Raw genomic sequence first — 16,094 nt, 5'->3', positions numbered from 1 at the left:
AATAAACGTTTTATTTATATAGCGACAACATATTCCGTAGTGCTTTACAATTCAGACAATTTAACAGACATTATCGGTGTAAACAAAACTCTCACTGTGGAAAACTATGGAAGCTTATGTGCACTGAGTGATCTATGACAGATCGCTAAGTGCACATCGATTACTTTGTCTGTTTAAACAGGCATTTAAACGACCACCAATCAGTAAAGGTTTACCAAACTGTAGTCGTATCAGGCAGCCAGTCATTCTGTATAAACTGTGCTAACCACTAAGCAAATGTGCAGAGCGGAAGGGTGTAATTTCTTTAGGATTCTCTCTCTATATGCATAAGAAGAGACTCTAACTCCGGTGGACTTGAGATGTCAGTGTATTAAATGGATGACCATCTATACCATGTCAAAAGCAACAGTGACGACTACAGGAAGTAGAAAATTAATAAAAACTTTGGGGATCTATTCCTAGTTTTGGCTACAACAATTTTGAACACAAAATGTATAAAAAAAACTAAATATGAAAGTGTGATCTGGTTCTTACTTCAGATATTTTTTTCCCGTAGAAAATCTTTTCATCATGCTGGAATGTGAAAGACATTACATGGATTTTGAGGATGTAAGAGTGCCTCAGGGTGTACACACAAAGGAAAGCTTAAACTGGGCATGGAAGGAATTCGAAACACGGGATGATGATGTTTTCAATATAACTTATCCAAAATCAGGTACCTAATTGTGATAAGTAAAAAAATAAAACAAACATTGCCATAATATAATACACAAATTTAACACAAAAATCTGATTTCATCCATAGTACATTTTGTGATGATAGCTTACATTTAGTTTTTCTGTCAATTGTAAAAAACTTTGTCTTGCTAATAACCTCTATGCAAATGATCGTTTGGATGAACATTTAACCCCTTAACGTCCGCCGTAACGCATTATTACACGTCACTGAGGTATAAGCGTATAGCGCCGCCCGGCGGCGGCAATTCACGCAAGTGTCAGCTGTATATGACAGCTGACACCCTGCAGTATCGGCCCCGGCTGGTTTTGATGCCGATCAGGGCCAACTAACCCTTTAAATACCTCTGTCAATCGTGACAGCACTATTTAAGGGGTTACAAGGGGGTCTTGCGTCCCCCTTAGTAACCATCGGACCCCGGCTATGACAATCACTGGTCCTGATGGTAAACATGGAACCCTGAGATCATGTGATGATCCCAGAGTATGGTGGCCTGTGAGAGCCAGCAATAAGCTGGCTCTCACAGGCACAGTCAGTGGCTCACTGACAGGTCACATACACTTCAGTACAGGAGTACTGCAGTGTATGAGATCAATGATCAGAATAAAAAATATACATGTCCCACAGTGGGACTTGATGAAAAAGTAAAAAAAAGTGAAATAAAATATGTAAAAAAAGTAAAAAAAACACACAAAAAGTGCGCAAAAATTACTAAAATCTGTTTCACCGCTCAAAACACAGCATTTGTGAATAAGACAAAAATAAACAAAAAATCTTACACATAATTGGTATCGCTGCGTCCGGGACGACCCACTCTATAAATCTGTCATATTTTTATTCCTTTTGCCAAATGCCGGAAAAAATAAAAAACATACAGACTCACAAAAAAAGTGAATAAAAAGCATTCAAAAGTCGTATGTAAAAAAAAAATTATAAATAAAAACGCCAAACTGTCCTGCAAAAATCAAGCCATAATATGGCTCATTCGGCAAAAAAATAAAAAAGCTACAGCTCTCAGAATATGACGATGCAAAATCAAATTCTTTTTTGTAAAATACTTTTTTTAGTGTGTAAAAATAGCAAATCATGAAAAAAATATAAATCTGGTATTGCTGTAATCGTACCCACCCGACAAACAAATCAGTCTTATCACTTTTACCGCATAGTGAATGACGCAAAAAATAAAAAATAAAAACAATGACTGAATTACTGTTTTTTGTTCATTCTGTGTCTGAAAAAACTGAACAAAAAGCTATCAAAAATTACTATGTGCCCCATAATGGTACCAAAAAAATCTTCAACTCGTCCTGCAAAAAACAAGCCATCATACAGCTCTGTTTACTAAAAAATAAAAAAGTTACAGCTCTCAGAACAAGGCGACAAAAGTAACTACTTTTTATAATAAAAAGGATTTTTACTGTGATAGCAGCAGAACATAAAAAAAAAACCCACATAAATCTGGTATCGCTATAATTGCACCGGCCCAAAGAATAAATCCATCTTATAACTTATATTGCACGGTGAACAGCGCAAAAATAAAAATAAGAACTATTATGGTACTGCTGCTTTCTATTTCTTCATTCTGCCTCCAAAAAATCAGAATAAGGCTCTGTTCACGTTTATCCTTCTCTCTCCGCTGAGCGCCTATGTTGGGGTCTCCGTGTAAATTCACTAAAACTGGAATTCAGACAAAAAACCTAGATGGAGCCAATCCCTTATGAGGCCATCGGAGTCCCCTTGAACTAGTCTCTGTTCCGGCAGCGAATCATTTTAGGCTTTTTTTTTAGTGAACAAGTGTGGATGACCACTGATCTGTGCACGCTTAAAAAGATGGAGGCCACCTAAGCAGACGTCAAATGGACTCCAAAGTGTCTCTCTCTGCCTCTTTGAGGTGGGTGGTTCCGTTGGGGGGTTTCGCCTGAAGCGCATTTTTGTGGGATTTACACGGAAACTCTGACATAAGTGCTCAGCACATACTGGCGATCCAGTCTTATTCTGGAAGCAATCGAAAATTATGTACCCCAAGATGTTACCAATGAAACCCCTAATTTATCCCACACAAAACCAGCCCCCTCTCAGGTCCATTATTGCTTACTGAATCTACAGGGGGTCCCACGTTACTGGTAAAACAAAGACTCTGGAAATGCGACATGGCTCCCGCCCCCTTAAATAAAATCCAGTGAATTCTGCGCACACAAATCCAAATGCCCCACTGTGCCTAAACCGCAGTAAGTGGCCACATGTTTGGTATTATTATTGCAGGAAAGCACTTAATAATTTACGGGGTGTGTGTCACCAGGAGAAATTTATAGGGGCACTAAACTTTATGGGGGCACAATGTGTGGGCATATTTGCAATTCTCCAGAATAAAGCCTGGCGTGGATGTTACATAATAGTCACTGCAGCTGTAGATGAATTCATTGAATTGTGTAATTTCTACAATAGGGTCACTTTTGTTTTTTTCTGCTGTTCTGGTACTTTTAGGGCTCCGCAAATGTCACTCACAAACTATTGCACTAAAATCTATACTCCAAAAGTCAAATAGTGCTCCTACCCTCTCAGCCTTGATGTGTGGCCCAACAGTAATTTCTGATTACATATGGGGCATCATCACGTTCCTGAAAAATAACATAAATTATGAGGTCTGTTTTCTCTTATTATCCATTGTAAAAATTACAAATTTGGGGCTAAAACTACATTTTCGTGAAAAAATGAATATTTTCAACATGATGACCTAATATCAAATTCTATGTAGTACCTGTGGGTTCAAAATGCTCACTATATCACTTGATAATATCCTTGAGGGATGTAGCTTCCAAAATGGGGTAACATGTCAGGGCTTTCCACTGTTTAGACACATCAGGGGCTCTCCAAACGCAGCATGACACCCGCAGACCATTCCATCAAAGTCTGCATTCCAAAGTCACTCCTTCCTTTCCAAGCCCTGTCATGTGCCCAAACCATAGTTTTCCCCTACATATGGGGTATTTCTGAACTCAGGAGCAATTGCACAAATTTTGGGGTTCATTTTCTCCTGTTATCCTTGTGAAAATAATAAAAATTGGGGCTAAATGTACATTGCAAGATTTTCTACATTTTCGCCAAATTTCCATTTTTTTCACAACTAAGCGCAAGTCATATCGAAGAAATTTTACCGCTATCATGAAGGACTATATGTCACGAAAAAACATTCTTAGAATCAGTGGGATTTGTTGAAGCATTCCAGAGTTATTACCTCATAAATTGACACTGGTCAGAATTGTAAAATTTGGCTTGGTCATTAAGGACATAATTGGCTCCGTCCTTAAGGTGGTAATTAGTCACATCAATGCATGATTTCACAACATTGACTGTACAAAAATTATTAAATTAAAAACTTACATTTAATAAGACATTGCTAAAATATGTAATGTCATGTACACATTTACCAGCATGTGCGGCGGGGTGCACCTACAAGGGTTAATTTATCTCCTCTCACTCAATCCAACTCTCAACCTCTGTTCTTGGCTATAAAGGGAGCATAAAACACACCCCAACACAGTCCACACACTCCGGTTATGTAGCACGCTGCCACCACTCATCAAACACATGGGGTGATGAGTTCTTGAAATATGTTGCTGTCAAATAATCAAAAAGGCCACACACTCTCTCAAAGGCTATGGATTATTTAGAGCATACAAGGATCAAATTTATTAAATATTTCAAGCTTTAATATAATAATATAGATTGCTTACAATAAAATAATTAAAAAGGTAAAAATAAAACGACACACAAATATGCAAAATATTTGTAAAATAAAAATGGAGAAATAACAAATACCTAAATGTTTCCATCTACAGTTATCTTTTGTTTCCTTGAGGGAAGGAGAAATTAATTATGGATCACACTGGCATAGACAGGCCCTCACATATGAACAACTTTGTTTTGTGCAACCCAGCTTTTATATAATTGGTCCTGGGCTCATATTTCCAGTTTGACCTGGATTGGATAAAAATTGCTGTTTGTGACTGGACAGTAGGCTTTGCATTTCACATATCCTAATTCTCCCCTACTCCTCTCTATACAGTAATTATGAAATATTCTGCCTAGTTACAGAACATTTGCTTCTCCTTGAAGCTCAGGGTCCAGGAGCTGAGGTGCCATGTTTGACACCTTTTGTGAAAGCCACTTTGTGTGTGCAATGCTGGTAAATCCAGTTTCCCTCTTTTGTCATCTACAGTGGGGGAAAAAAAGTGTTTAGTCAGCCACCAATTATACAAGTTCTCCCACTTAAAAAGATGAGAGGCATGTAATTGACATCATAGGTAGACCTCAACTATGAGGGACAAAATGAGAAAACAAATCCTGAAAATCACATGGTCTGATTTGGAAAGAATTTTTTTTCAAATTTTGGTGGAAAATAAGTATTTGGTCAATTACAAACAAGATTTCTGGCTCTCAAAGACCTGTAACTTCTTCTTTAATAGGCTCCTCTGTCCTCCACTCATTACCTGTAGTACTGGCACCTGTTTGAACTTGTTATCAGTATAAAAGACACCTGTCTGCAACCTCAAACAGTCACACTCCAAACTCCACTAAAGTGAAGACCTTTCAAAGCTGTCGAAGGACACCAGAAACAAAATTGTAGCCCTGCACCAGGCTGAGAAGACTGAATCTGCAATAGGCAAGCATCTTGGTGTGAAGAAATCAACTGTGGGAGCAATAATTTGAAAATGGAAGACATACTAGACCACTGATAATCTCCCTCGATCGGGGGCTCCACACAAGATCTCACCCTATGGGGTCAAAATGATCTCAAGAACAATGAGCAAAAATCCCAGAACCACCCGGGGGGACCTAGTGAATGACCTGCTGAAGGCTGGGACCAACGTTACACAGGCTACCATCATTTACACACTAGGGACTCAAATCCTGCAGTGCCAGATATGTCTCCTTGCTTAAGCCATTACATATCCGGGCCCATCTGAATTTTGCTAGACAGCATTTGGATGATCCAGAAGAGTATTGGGAGAATGCCATATGGTCAGATGAAACCAAAGTATAACTGTTTGGTAGAAACACAACTAGTCGTGTTTGGAGGAGAAAAAATGCTGAGTTGCATCCAAAGAACCCTATACCTACTGTGAAGCATGGGGGTGGCAATATCATGCTTTGGGGCTTTTTCTCTGCCAAGGGACCAGGACGACTGATCTGTGTACATGAAAGAATGAATGGGGCCACGTATCATGAGATTTTGAGTGCAAACCTCCTTCCATCAGCAATGGCATTGAAGATGAAATGTGATTTTCAGGATTTGTTTTCTCATTTTGTCTCTCATAGTTGAGGTCTACCTATGATGTAAATTACAGGCCTCTCTCATCTTTTTGAGTGGGAGAACTTGCACAATTGGTGGCTGACTAAATACTTTTTTTTCCTCACTGAAGATGTAACTCTACTGCTGTTATACTTTCCACTTATTGATTATATACACTGCTCAAAAAAATAAAGGGAACACTAAGGGTATGTGCCCATGATGCAGAAATTAAGCAGAAAATTTCTGCAGCGTTTCTGCATGTTCTTTGCAGTAAAAACGCTTGCGGATTTTAAACGCGATTTTGACGCCTTTTTGCAACGTTTTTACATGTGGATTTGACTTGCGTTTTTTAAATGCATTGGGACCTCATATTTTCATTCAGAAATGCACAAATAATGGACATGCTGCAGATTTTTCCGCATGGAAAATCCGCTGAGGAAAATTCCGCAGCATGGGCACAGAACATGCAGATTTTCATCGAGGATCATGGGGCACGGATAACCAAGCGTTTTGCAATCGTTTACTCTGCGGAAATTCCGCAGCAAAAATGCTTGAAAAATCCATAGTGGGCACACAGCCTTAAACAACAGAATATAACTCCTAGTAAATCAAACTTCTATGAAATCAAACTGTCCACTTAGGAAGTAACACTGATTGACAATCAATTTCACATGCTGTTGTGCAAATGGAATAGACAATAGATGGAAATTATTGGCAATTATCAAGACACCCTCAATAAATGAGTGGTTCTGCAGGCCACATCTCAGTACCATTGCTTTCAGGCTGATGTTTTGGTCACTTTTGAATGTTGGTTGTGCTTTCACACTCGTGGTAGCTTGAGATGGACTCTATAACCCACAGAAGTTGCTCAGGTAGTGCAGCTCATCCAGGATGGCACATCAATGCAAGCTGTGGCAAGAAGGTTAGCTGTGTCTGTCAGTGTAGTGTCTAGAGGCTGGAGGCGCTACCAGAAGACAGGCCAGTACACCAGGAGACATGGAGGGGGCTGTAGGAGGGCAACAACCCAGCAGCAGGACCGCTAACTCCGCCTTTGTGCAAGGAGGAACAGGAGGAGCACTGCCAGAGCCCTGCAAATTTACCTCCAGCAGGCCACACATGTGCATGTGTCTGCACAAATGGTTAGAAACCGACTCCATGAGGGTGGTATGAGGGCCCGACGTCCACAGATGGGGGTTGTGCTCACAGCCCAACACTGTGCAGGGCACTTGGCATTTGCCACAGAACACCAGGATTGGCAAAGTCGCCACTGGCACCCTGTGCTCTTCACAGATGAAAGCAGGTTCACATTGAGCACATGTGACAGACGTGGCAGAGTCTGGAGACGCCGTGGAGAGCGATCTGCTGCCTGCAACATCCTTCAGCATAACCAGTTTGGCAGTGGGTCTGTAATGGTGTGGGGTGGCATTTCTCTGAAGGGCCGCACAGCCCTCCATGTGCTCGCCAGAGTTAGCCTGACTACCATTAGGTGCCGAGATGACATCCTCAAACCCCTTGTGAGACCATATGCTAGTGCGGTTGGCCCTCTGTTCCTCCTAATGCAGGACAATGCCAGACCTCATGTGGCTGGAGTGTGTCAGCAGTTCCTGCAAGATGAAGGCATTGAAGCTATGAACTGGCCCGCCTGTTCCCCAGACCTGAATCCAATTGAGCACATCTGGGACATCATGTCTCGCTCCATCCACCAACATCACGTTGCACCACAGACTGTCAAGGAGTTTAATCCATGTCTGGGAGGAGATCCCACAGGAGACCATCCGCAACCTCATCAGGAGCATGCCCAGGCATTGTAGGAAGGTCATACAGGCACGTGGAGGCCACACACAATACTGAGCCTCATTTTGACTTGTTTTAAGAACATTACATCAAAGTTGGAACAGCCTGTAGTGTGTTTTTCCACTTTAATTTTGGGGGTGACTCCAATTCCAGGCCTCCATTGGCTAATAAATTTGATTTCCATTTATGATTTTTGTGTGATTTTGTTGTCAGCACATTCAACTTTGTACAGAACAAAGTATTCAATGAGAATATTTCATTCATTCAGATCTAGGATGTGTTATTTGAGTGTTCCCTTTATTTTTTTGAGCAGTGTATTTCCTTCACATGTAATAATACACTTTCGTACTGTAGTGAGCTGGCAGGCTCTGGCTGTTCTGTGATAATTGAGATAGAGCCTGTGATAGGAATTATTACGCAGGATGGTGTTGCCACCTTGTGGCCAGAGGTTGCACCTGCGCAGGGTGTGATGACAGAGAAAAAGACTGAGTCTCCTGTGTCCCGCCCTAGAGAGTCACGTGACCAGAGTGAGAAGCAGGAAAAAGCACGCGGAGAGTCTGAGAGAGAGTCTGTCAAAAGAACCAGGACGGTGTGCAGGTCCTCGTGTGTGCCTTAGAGGATACTCTCAACGTGGCTGCTGTTATCTGACATCTTTTCCTCAGAGCTTTCCCCAGCTTCCGCACTGCTGAAGGATTCAGCTGTTACACTCCCCGCTACTGGAGTGTGGACTACACAAGGGAATCCACAAGAGCTGCTATCCGGATCAGAGAGACTGTAAGCGGGACCTCTGGCGAGAGGCCGAAGTATTCCTTCCTTTCAGCGAAATTTGTTGTTCCTGTTTTTTTTTTCTTCGGCTGGGATGCCTTCCTGCAAAGACAGACAGGCCTGCGACGGGGGACACATCCTTCTGGAGTAAAGGACTGGTAACGTGTGAGTAGGGACAGTGAGGGTCAGCTTATAAGTACACGTTATTGCTGTGAACATTTACGGTTGTCATTTATTGTGTTCTGCTATGTTAAAAATGTATACAAGTAAAGATACGGTTATCAAGATAGAGTCTGTGTGTGGGGATCTTGCTGGGCCAGATCGTTGATACCAACGCGCGGCCATGCCCGCGGTTACTTCATCTGGCGTAGTCGGCAGGATCTGTGACCAACAAGATTCCCACCCACGCCGCGTGTACAGTCAGAAAGCCCCGCCAGTGTCTATTGTGAATCAGGTCAGGAAATTTGGCGGACGAAACTACCCTGTACCAGAGTGGGCGGAAAAAGTCCGGATACTGGGGGAAATGTATAATATTGACCCTAAGAACTTGGCAGAAATGGCGGTACTGACGCTAGAGAGGGAGGCATGGACGACAGTCAGACTGGAGGCGGTCAGGGGCCAGCGTACAGTGGATGATTTGGTACGGGTGCTGGAGAACCCCTATGGGCCGACCACATACCAGGGAACACTGCGACACATGTTCTTTAGACGGACGCAGCTTGAATGGGAGGATATTCCCCAATATGCGAACGCCCTTCAGGTACTCCTTGAACAAGCCTGTGGAAAAAGGGAACAACTAGCTGGTATGGCTCCTTGTGACCTGGTACTGAGAGACCAATTTGTAATAGGACAGAGAGACCAGTATTTTAACCGTACGTTACAGGACTTGATCCGGATGATGCCGACTCTTACTTTTGCTGAAGTCAAACAGGAAGCCATAGAACGTTCAAGGGGACCCGTCATGGATGTGGGGATTCCAGGTGCTGCGTGCAGATCCATATCTGACATTAAAAATCCGAACAGTGACACGGAAGACCTGAAACAGATGGTAGCAGACTTACAGAAACAGGTATTACAGTTAACATTAGACCGACAGGGAGACCAGCGAAGACAGCCTAGTCGTCCCGTGGGACAGTGTTGGTCATGCGGTGATCCTCGCCATAGGGCAAATCGTTGTCCTCAACACTTCCCTCCGCAAAAACCTCCGTCGCACCAACGAACAAACCCTCAGTCACCCCAGCGAAGGGAATTTCGATCAGACCAGCGAATGGAACCCCAGCCATATCCACAAATAGAGCTACCACGCCGGGCCTCACCACAATGGCCGCCGTTAAACTAGACACCCCTGCAGCTGAGGCTCGCGCAGCAGGAGAGGCCAAAGAGAGGGGTGTGGAAAAACAGAGCCGACGGCGGAGTGCTCTTGCCTCGAATAGCCCGACACTTGAAGTTGTCCTGGAAGGAATTGCCGTACAGGGACTGATGGACACCGGGTCACAGGTGACCACGATCTCTGAACAGTTTTACGAAAATTACCTCAAACCAAGAACTGCTTGTGACCCAGACACCGCCATTAAGATTATTGCGTCTAATAATCTACCCATTCCAGTGACCGGAGTTGCTTGGATGGACACAAAGGCCTGCGGACAGGACTTAGGGAAACGAGGGATCGTCATCGTCAAGGAAGGTTTCGGCTCCGAGACCCCAGTGATAGTTGGAATGAACATCTTGAATGACCTAGATCTTATGCTGTTGACAAGAAAAGGACCCAAATACTGGCAGAAAGTCACCAAACATAAGCCGACTCGACTGGCGTTCCAGCGCGTAATCCGGACCGTTGGACTTAAACAGATGGCAGAGGAACAACTACCCCTAGCCGCCATTACGGTGCCACGCCGTACCCGGATTACTTTGCCTGCTGAAAAAGAGACAGTCATTTCCTTACCCCTTAACACCCACCGACAACTTGAGGGGGTTGAAGTGTTGATCGAGCCGAGGACCCCAAGTGGGGGTAAGCTAAACCCACTAGTTGCTCGCACTCTAGCCATCGTGAGGAACGGGAGAGTCCCTGTCAGGCTAAACAACACCACAGACGTAGGCCTAGCCCTTGAAGCCGGCACTCAACTTGCCCGGGTATATGCTCTACCCACGGAAGTGAATCCCATTGGACCCCTAAAATTCACCCCGTCTACAGAAGGCATCTGGACGGTAACCGTCTCAGCCATAAGCGCTCAAGTAGACGATGAAGACATTGGGCGAAAACTACGGGAAAAAGTACAGCTAGACACGTCCCAATACACCAAACAAGAAGTGTCTCAAGTGGAGGAACTCCTGCGGAAACACCAAGACTCCTTTGCAAAGCATGACACAGACTTTGGGTGTACCACCAGTATCCAGCACGAGATACCCACGGGCGATACCCCCCCTATCCGCGAGAGGTACCAGCAGATACCACCTCAACAATACCAGGAAGTGAAAAGTCTATTAGAATCCATGCTACACGCCGGAGTGGTACGTGAAAGCCAGAGCCCGTGGGCTGCACCCGTGGTGATAGTCAAAAAGAAAGATGGTTCCCTGAGATTTTGCGTAGACTACCGTAGGCAGAACGCTTGCACTATCCGGGACTCATATCCACTTCCTCGGATCGAAGAGTCACTGACCGCCCTGAAGAAGGCCAAATATTTTTCGTCCCTAGACCTGGCCAGTGGATATTAGCAGGTTCCAATGAGTGAGAAGGACAGGGAAAAGACCGCCTTCATTCTTCCCATGGGCCTGTATGAGTTCGACCGGATGCCATTCGGCTTGAATAACGCACCAGGGACCTTTCAGAGACTGATGGAATGCTGTCTGGGAGACTTTAACTTTGAGTTTATGCTGATATACCTTGACGACATCGTGGTATACTCCGCCACCTTCGAGGATCATCTTCACAAGCTTGGTGTTATGCACACGCCCGGGCTAAGCGGCGTGTGCGTGGGATTGGTAGTGATTCCACTGGACCGTGCCGGAGAGTGAATGCCTGGAGGGGCGTGACTAAGTATTCACCCGATCCGACCAGGGTCGCACGACGGCATACGACGCCAGTGCACCAAGGAGGAACCGAGCAGAGGGACCAGGTGCTACTCCAGGACAGACCCCGGACACGGCTGTTGACCCACACAGGGGAATACAGGAACAGGCTGGTAGGCTGGCACACAGACTGGAGGGTATAGGCAGGCACGACTGGTATGCAGGCAGGCGGGTATGCAGGCAGGGGGGTAAAGGCAAGCACAGCTAGAGTGCAGACAGGGAGGCACTAGCAGGTAGGAACACAGGCGGGATAGGGCCCAGTACACACTGGGACTCAGGAACATTACAGGCAGAGGGGTACAGGCAGGGCAGGACAGGACTGCCGGAGCAGCGGGCAGAAGCAGGGCAGGACAGGACTGCCAGAGCAGCGGGCAGAAGCAGGGCAGGACAGGACTGCCGGAGCAGCGGGCAGAAGCAGGGCAGGACAGGACTCTGTTCACACGGAACAGACAGGAAGGGAGAGACAGAGCCAGATACTCACACAGTACTTGCAGAGACAAGAAGCAGGAGTTAGGTACGAGTTCAGACTCTGCAGAAAAAGGAAGGGAACGGACATAGAGGCAAAACAGGTAAAGGATAGGAGAGAGTTCAGACTGGAACTGAGTGTACGGAGGAGACCGACACTGCAGCGGGATACAGGAGCGGGTCTGGGAATACTGCCCCCAGAGAGGCGGGACGAACAGGCAAGGAGCGTGTTCAGACAGGACAGACAAGATACAGGAGCGGGTCTAGGTAATCGGCTCCTAGAAGGCGGGAGGAACAGGCTAGGAGCGTGTTCAGACAGGACAGACAAGATACACAGAAAGGACTCAGTTCAGACACGGGAACTAATACCGCAAAGCAGGAGACATACAGGACTTAGTTCAGACACGGGAACTAATACCGCAAAGCAGGAGACATACAGGACACAGTTCAGACACGGGAGCAGATACCGAAAAGCAGGAGAAATACAGGACTCAGTTCAGACACGGGAACTGATACAAAAAGCAGGAGACTTACAGGACTAGTTCAGACACGGGAGCTGATACCGCAAAGCAGGAGAAATACAGGACTCAGTTCAGACACAGGAACTGATACAAAAAGCAGGAGACATACAGGACTTAGTTCAGACAGGCCTGGAAATACAGCCTCCTGGAAAGGCAGACAAGGAAACAAAGACGGGACCTGGCACCTTCAGAGTGCAAGCACACACTGAAGGAAAACACTATGCTCAGGCAGGGATAGAAGGGAGCTGCTGAGCTATATACCAAGTGTCAGGCAGCAATAGGCTGAGGACGCACAAGGGGTGTGACCCACAGCAGGTACAAAAAGCAGGAAGTGATCGGGCGCCGCCCTTAAGCAGCAGAGACAGACACAAACAGACAGCATGGAGGGAAGCCAGAGAGACATTCTGGACAGGAGATCAAGTGCGCCCTCTTGCACAGTGGGAGATGGACCACCATGCAAGGACGCCGCCAGGTATGTTACACTTGGCCTAGTGTTCCAGCGCTTGAGGGGACACGGCTTGAAGTTGAAGCCCAGCAAGTGCCGTCTGTTCCAGCAGGAAATCGACTACTTGGGTCACCGGATCTCGGCCGAAGGTGTCCAGCCCTCGCCAGAGAAGATAGCAGCCGTTCAAGAGTGGCCACAGCCAACTACCGTCAAAGAAGTCCGGGCTTTTCTGGGGCTGGCAGGCTACTACCGTTGGTTTGTCAAGGACTTTGCTCGGCTTGCTGAACCACTGCATGAGGTTCTCCGAGGGACCGCGAACAGTCCCAGAGGACGACGCATCAGTTGAGGGCCTGACCGAGAAAAATCCTTTCAGGCACTTAAGGCTGCTCTAACATCACCCCCTGTTCTGGCGTATGCAGATTACACATTACCGTTTCAGTTGCACACCGACGCCAGCCTTCAAGGTCTAGGGGCGGTCCTCTCTCAAGTTCAAGATATTAAAGAACGCGTGATAGCCTATGCCAGCAGGTCTCTCCGTGATACCGAAAAAAATCCCGTCAACTACAGCTCCTTCCGCTTGGAACTCTTGGCTCTGACTTGGGCTATGACGGAGAAATTTGCCGGCTATCTGACAGGAGCGGAGGTGCTGGTCATGACGGACAACAATCCTCTTGCCCACCTAGAGAATGCCAAACTAGGGGCAATGGAACAGCGCTGGATGGCCAGGCTCTCTAGATTTCAGTACAAAATTAAATAAAGAGCGGGGAACGAGAATCAGAATGCTGACAGCCTGTCTAGAGTGACATCATCCCCGCCAGTGGGGGACCGAGATGAACAGTTGGAGGAAGATGAGATGCCTGACTTTGCCCGGCTCGCAAAGCAAATAGAAGATAGCCGCCAGTATGCGGTAGGAGGGATTGAAGCCGTAGTGGGATCTCCCCTGTCCCAGCAAGAATGGGCCAAGCTTCAAGATCGAGATCCCGAGCACGTCTTACTGAAACAGTATGTGAATAAACAAGAGAAACCGCCCTTCGAATTGAGAGCCCGACTATCGACCGGAGCCTTGGCTCTGCTTGCCCAATGGGATCGGCTGATCGTGAAAGATGGAGTCCTGTATCGCAGGGCCCTTTTATCCCATATGCTGGAGGAGTGTTTGCAGATTGTCGTCCCGGTGCAGTTGGCCCATGAGATGGTGGGCGAAGCTCACAGGAGGAACTGCCACTTCGGCATAGACAAGACCCTCCGGTGGACCCAGCAGTTCATTTTTTGTCCGGGGCTCCGTAAGCTGGTTGAAAACATCTGTCAAGGATGCCGTACCTGTGAATTCCACAAGTCCGCGGAGCAGCGTGCCCCCATCCAGACTATTAAGACGTCGAGGCCCCTCGAGCTGTTGATGGTGGACTATCTGTTGATCGGAATGGCGAATAGTGGCTACCAGTACTGTCTGGTGATGGTGGACCACTTCACGAAATTCGCCGTCGCTGTTGCTACCAGGGATCGGACTGCCGAATCAGCTGCACAGGCCATCTGTCAGCAATTCGTTCGGGTCTACGGGTGTCCGGAGCGGCTACACTCTGATCAGGGGGCTTGTTTCGAAGGGCGAGTCATTGAAGAACTCCAACGGATGTATGGAATCAAGAAGTCCAGGACCACCCCTTACCATCCACAAGGGAATGGCGCGTGTGAACGCTTTAACCGGACCCTCTTACAACTGATCCGGACATTGGCTGAAGACAAAAAGCCCGACTGGCCTCGATTCCTCCCAGAACTGCTGTGGGCCTATAATAATCAAGTAAATTCCGTCACCGGATACCCCCCATACACCCTTCTGTTTGGCCGTCCAGGCAAAGACATCCATGAGTTGCAACTGTCTAGCTCCGAAGAAGATACCTGTGGTACCTATCCTTCCTGGCTACAAACACACCGCCAGAGAATGGAGACTGTCTACCGGCTAGTAGGCCGACAAATCCAGGATCAAGTGCACGCTGACCCACTTCCGGTACAAGAGGACTCACTGAATGTATGTCAACTGGTCCTAGTCCGTATAAAAAAACTGCAAGGGAAACTCCGGCCCAAGTGGGAGACCGAAGTCTATCGAGTAATTGGACAGCCGTACCCCAGTGGCCCCATCTATCGAGTGCAGGGCGAAGACAGCGGCAGCATCCGAACTTTGCACCATAATATGTTGCGCCCCTGCCGTTCCCAGCCTGACTCCCCTACTGTGATACCTAGAGAGATGGATATCACTAATACTGTCGGAGACACTGACCCCGGGGATGTAGAGATTGAATGCATGCCTACCCCTGTCCGTCCAACTGACGCACTTGAACCGATTACCTCCTCTACTGACATGTTGACTGATCGGAGAGAGGGGATCCAACCCGTTAGGCGGACAACGAGGACCACTGCAGGGGTACCTCCAGGACAGTCCTACAGAGACCAATATGTGTGGCCCTCTTCCCAGCCGCCCTCTGTCACATCCACAGCCATCGCCGCCCTGGAGCCGGTCGTTGACAGGGACTGCCAACCTTTGAGTGGGGGGGCATGTAGTGAGCTGGCAGGCTCTGGCTGTTCTGTGATAATTGAGATAGAGCCTGTGACAGAAATGATTACGCAGGATGGTGTTGCCACCTTGTGGCCAGAGGTTGCACCTGCGCAGGGTGTGATGACAAAGAAAAAGACTGAGTCTCCTGTGTCCCGACCTAGAGAGTCACATGACCAGAGTGAGAAGCAGGAAAAAGCACTCGGAGATTCTGAGAGAGAGTCTGTGAAAAGAACCAGGACGGTGTGCAGGTCCTCGTGTGTGCCTTAGAGGATACTCTCAACGTGGCTGCTGTTATCTGACATCTTTTCCTCAGAGCTTTCCCCAGCTTCCGCACTGCTGAAGGATTCAGCTGTTACACTCCCCGCTACTGGAGTGTGGACTACACAAGGGAATCCACAAGAGCTGCTATCCGGATCAGAGAGACTGTAAGCGGGACCTCTGGCGAGAGGCCGAAGTATTCCTTCC

General features: G+C 46.7%; 1 protein-coding gene across 2 annotated transcripts in view; it reads left to right on the top strand.

Annotated features, from left to right (window-relative positions):
* Positions 1–16,094, top strand: part of LOC141172252 (3-beta-hydroxysteroid sulfotransferase-like) — a 146,273-nt gene that overhangs the window by 88,559 nt on the left and 41,620 nt on the right. For both annotated transcript variants that reach the window (XM_073656248.1, XM_073656247.1), the window contains exon 2: positions 557–715. In XM_073656248.1, the coding sequence (XP_073512349.1) occupies positions 571–715 (145 nt within the window). In that variant the 5' untranslated portion in view covers positions 557–570. The remainder of the gene's footprint in view (positions 1–556; positions 716–16,094) is intronic.

This window comes from Phyllobates terribilis, unplaced genomic scaffold (genome assembly GCF_046119375.1).
Source record: "Phyllobates terribilis strain yellow unplaced genomic scaffold, ASM4611937v1 Scaffold_12__6_contigs__length_324123572, whole genome shotgun sequence".
NCBI classification, from domain to species: Eukaryota; Metazoa; Chordata; class Amphibia; order Anura; family Dendrobatidae; genus Phyllobates; species Phyllobates terribilis.
This window is presented reverse-complemented; position numbering and strand designations above follow the sequence as displayed.